Below are 3,764 nucleotides of genomic sequence, written 5' to 3' on the forward strand. Positions count from 1 at the left end.
AACAGAAAGAATTATTGGATTTCACCCACTTGTTCAAACATAATTTCCTTTGTTGGCAGGCACTTCTGTTGGCACGATTCTATTATTAGATGTACAAAATCAAATGCTATGGAAACTGAATGTCATTGTGAAATAGCAGCTTGCCTTTAACCACGTTTGCTATTTGACCTTTCATACATTCAGACAAATGACAAAGTTTTAAAAATGACTTGTGTTTGCCACAAAATAGCATCGATATAGCAGTTTCCTTGAGTTCTCAAGTGTGTTTCACATACATTACAAATATGAATATGACAAATATTTGCATACCGCTTTTCAACCAAACTTCCCAAAGCAGTTTACATAGATGCAAATAAATAAATAAAATGGCCCCCTGTCCCCAAAGGGCTCACAATCTTAAAAGGAAACATAAGATAGACACAGAGGTGCACCTAGGTAATTTTGGAGCCTGAACCTAAAGGCCTTTGGAGCCCCCCCCCGCCTGAAAATTAAGTATCATCATGCTCCACCAGACAACCACACCACCCAGAACAGACTAAAGAGGATTTGAGGGGCCCCAGGGTCTGTGGAGGCCCCGAAGTCCATAGATACCAGCAACAGCCGATGCTGTGCTGGGGATGGATAGGGCCAATTGCTCTCCCCCTGCTAAATAAAGAGAATCACCACTTTTTAAAGGTGCCTCTTTGCTCAGTTAGCAGGGGCAACTGAGCAAAGAGTCAGTGAGCATTACCTCACTAATTGCTCTTATGTTCTTATGTTTGAGGTTGAGAAATAATGGCTTGCCTTATCCTATGAATTCATGCTTGAGCTGTGATTTGAACTGGGAATCTCCAGAAATTCATAGTTCATGCACATAACCACTAGATTCAGTGATATTAGCTCTACTGGAACAAGCTGACCATTTCCTAGAAATGGTAGACTAGAAGAGTGTCTTGAAAGCCGCCCAAAAACTTGGGTTGTAGTAAGGTATATTGCAGACCAGCTCCCTCACACAAAACAATGTTTCCCGTCATCGTTCCCTGCAGCAGGGAATGATCTTTGATCCACTATGCCACAAGCATGGGGCTGGATGGAAGGGGAAGTCTATTATTTAGGACTGGTGCATAAGCTACTCTCTCATTTTCATTCTTTGTATCCATCCATGCTCCCATGTTAGCTGGTTTTATTTTCTACCTTCTGTTCTTCTAATTTCCTGCATGTCTTTAGGTCGATATACTCTACCCTCACAGCTAGACTGAGTGAAGTCCTTCTTGGCAGTTATAAACCTAGTATTGTGTAACATAAAGAGTCATATGAAAATGGTTCCTTTTATTTTTCCTGCTGATGGATTAGTTATAATCTGGTAGCAATAGCCCTGTGGATCTAGTGCATCAACTAGCCAACTCCCAATCAATGAGCATTCAGAAATAGTTAGGAAAACTTATCCAGGTAGTAGTTCTCCCATCTCCGCACTTTGCTAACTGCCACTTTCCACTTGTTGGGAGTAAACTTCTCTACTCCTTTCCCAATTAAGTCACTGAAGAGAATGCATTGGTATGAGTAGGTTCTTTCCAATGACTTCAGAGAAAAATCCTTTCTGTTATTGATAATAAACCATTTCAAAGATGACCAGGCGGCATCCATAGGGTGGAGGTAGTTGTAGGGGAAAGGTACAGAGAGGAGTTCATGGCCTGTGGCTTTGGCAATCTCAGGGCAGCACTTGATGCTGGATAAAAGTAGGAGAGACTGTGGCTCACTTGGCTCCTTCTCCTGACTGGGCTCTTCATTCTTTGCTTTTGGCTGTCTTTTCTCTCTGACCACAATGGCACACTTCCCATAGGTGATTGACAGAAATTCACAGAATTCCTGAAAGACATCTTCTTGCTGGCTTATAGGCAAGTCATCCCTTAGGAATACTCTATATCTCCACGGTACCCATCCTTGGCTGTTGCCAGCATGTACAAGTGTCCACACAGGCCAACTTTGACTGTCTTCTTGAGGAACTCTTTCCCCTGTTATTAAGCTTTCTGAAAGGTCCGTTTCTCCTAAAAAGACGGTGTTGTAGCCATTAAACTGTAGAGTTCTTAGGGTTTTTAAATATTGCAAACACTGTTTCTTTGACGTAGCATCAAGATAACTCCGGTGCATTATGTGCTTTAAAAGTGGATTTACAATGCGATACATCTTGGACCTTCAGGCAACACTGAAGTGCACACAATGTTCTGATGATGTTCAGGACAGTGATGATCTCACAATGGACTTCATTGCACATGTTATTCAATAGCACCCTAAACAAAAGCTGTGCAAAGTTTTTTTGTTTTGTTTTGTTTTTAGCAGTCAGGCAGAGCAGTCCTATGGGGTGTGGGGGGATTCGGCTCAAGGTCAATCCAGACTGGTATGATGGTGAACCAGCTCAACCTCAAGCCAGTTTGCAGATCCCTATTATGCACTGTGTGAAATAGTACTTCCTTTTGTTGGTCCTAAATTTCCCGGCCTTCAGTTTAATGGGATGACCCCTGGTTCTAGTGTTGTGCGAGAGGGAGAACATTTTCTATCTGTCCTCTCCCTCTACTCCATACATAATTTTATACACCTCTGTCATGTGTCCCCATAATTGCCTCATTTCCAAACTAAAAAGCCCCAGATGCTATAGCCTTGCATCATAAGGAAGGTGCTCCAGATCGCTGATCATCTTGGTGCCCTCTTCTGCAACTTTTCCAGTTCTACAATGTCCTCCTTAAGATGTGGTGACCAGAAATGCATGCAATACTCCAAATGCGACCACACCATAGATTTGTAAAAGGGCAATATGATATTGTTATAGCTGCTTCTCTCTTACAAACAGAGAAAACTTAAGAAGACTTAACTTGATATATTTATTCAGCAACAGCTCCATTTTCTCCTTATTTTCCCCCTCCCTTTTTCTTTCTGACTCCACTCCCCATACTCTCTACAGGATCCCCACTGGGAAAAACTTCTCAACAATACGACACAAAAGATTACTTAATAGAATGCAACAGATATTAGCATTTTTATTTTCAACCCCCTTCCTAATGATTCCTTGCATGGAATGATTCCTAGCATAGAGACTGGAATGGGCAACAGGTGCCAGAATGGAACTAACAAGGCCAAGAATACCCTTTGCATGCTTGGCTAGGAACAGTCAAGTCAAAGGCAAAAAAGTGAGAGTTAGTGGGGCCCTTAGAGGCCAGATGCAAGAGAAATATTTACAACAGCGAAATATTTGCAAAAGTCATACTTTCAGGCCAGGGGCGTAACTACCGTTAGGCAAGGGGAGACAGTTGCCTTGGGGCCCCACTGCCTTGAGGGCCCCCCCAGAGGCACATCATATGACTCCCCACCCACCTGTGTTGCACTCGCTATGAATTATGTTGAGTCTCTTGGAGATCGGCAGTAGCAGACAGTAAAAACAGTGTTAACTTTTCTCCCAGCCCTATTGGTTCTCCTGGTGTCTTGTGCTCCCCCCCTGCTTGGAAGAAAGAAAATCCAAGCCCCAATATTTCTGGCGGGGAAGAAATCTTTTATAGGGGGAAATTCTTGTTGCACTCCCTGTAATTTCCTGCTAGATCCTCCCCTGTGAACTAGATTAAATGTGAACTAGATATTTACCGTATTCATAATGGAGATGTGAGTGTGAATGCACTATATATTGTGAAGAGTGTTTGTGTGTGTATATCAGCGAGGGGCCCATTTAAAAATCTTATCTCTGGGCCCACTCCGACCTTGCTACACCCCTGTTTCAGGCAGAGTGTCTCACCTCTTTG

General features: G+C 42.8%; 1 protein-coding gene across 1 annotated transcript; it reads right to left on the reverse strand.

The window, feature by feature from the left end:
• Positions 1 to 1,312: 1,312 nt before the first annotated feature.
• C3H21orf140 (chromosome 3 C21orf140 homolog) lies at positions 1,313 to 2,176 on the reverse strand. The gene has a single exon (XM_053311859.1). The coding sequence runs from the start codon at positions 2,161 to 2,163 to the stop codon at positions 1,411 to 1,413; it is 753 nt and encodes a 250-aa protein (XP_053167834.1). The 5' UTR covers positions 2,164 to 2,176; the 3' UTR covers positions 1,313 to 1,410.
• Between the last annotated feature and the right edge of the window lie 1,588 nt (positions 2,177 to 3,764).

The sequence above is a fragment of the Hemicordylus capensis genome, chromosome 3, assembly GCF_027244095.1.
Source record: "Hemicordylus capensis ecotype Gifberg chromosome 3, rHemCap1.1.pri, whole genome shotgun sequence".
Taxonomy (NCBI): domain Eukaryota; kingdom Metazoa; phylum Chordata; class Lepidosauria; order Squamata; family Cordylidae; genus Hemicordylus; species Hemicordylus capensis.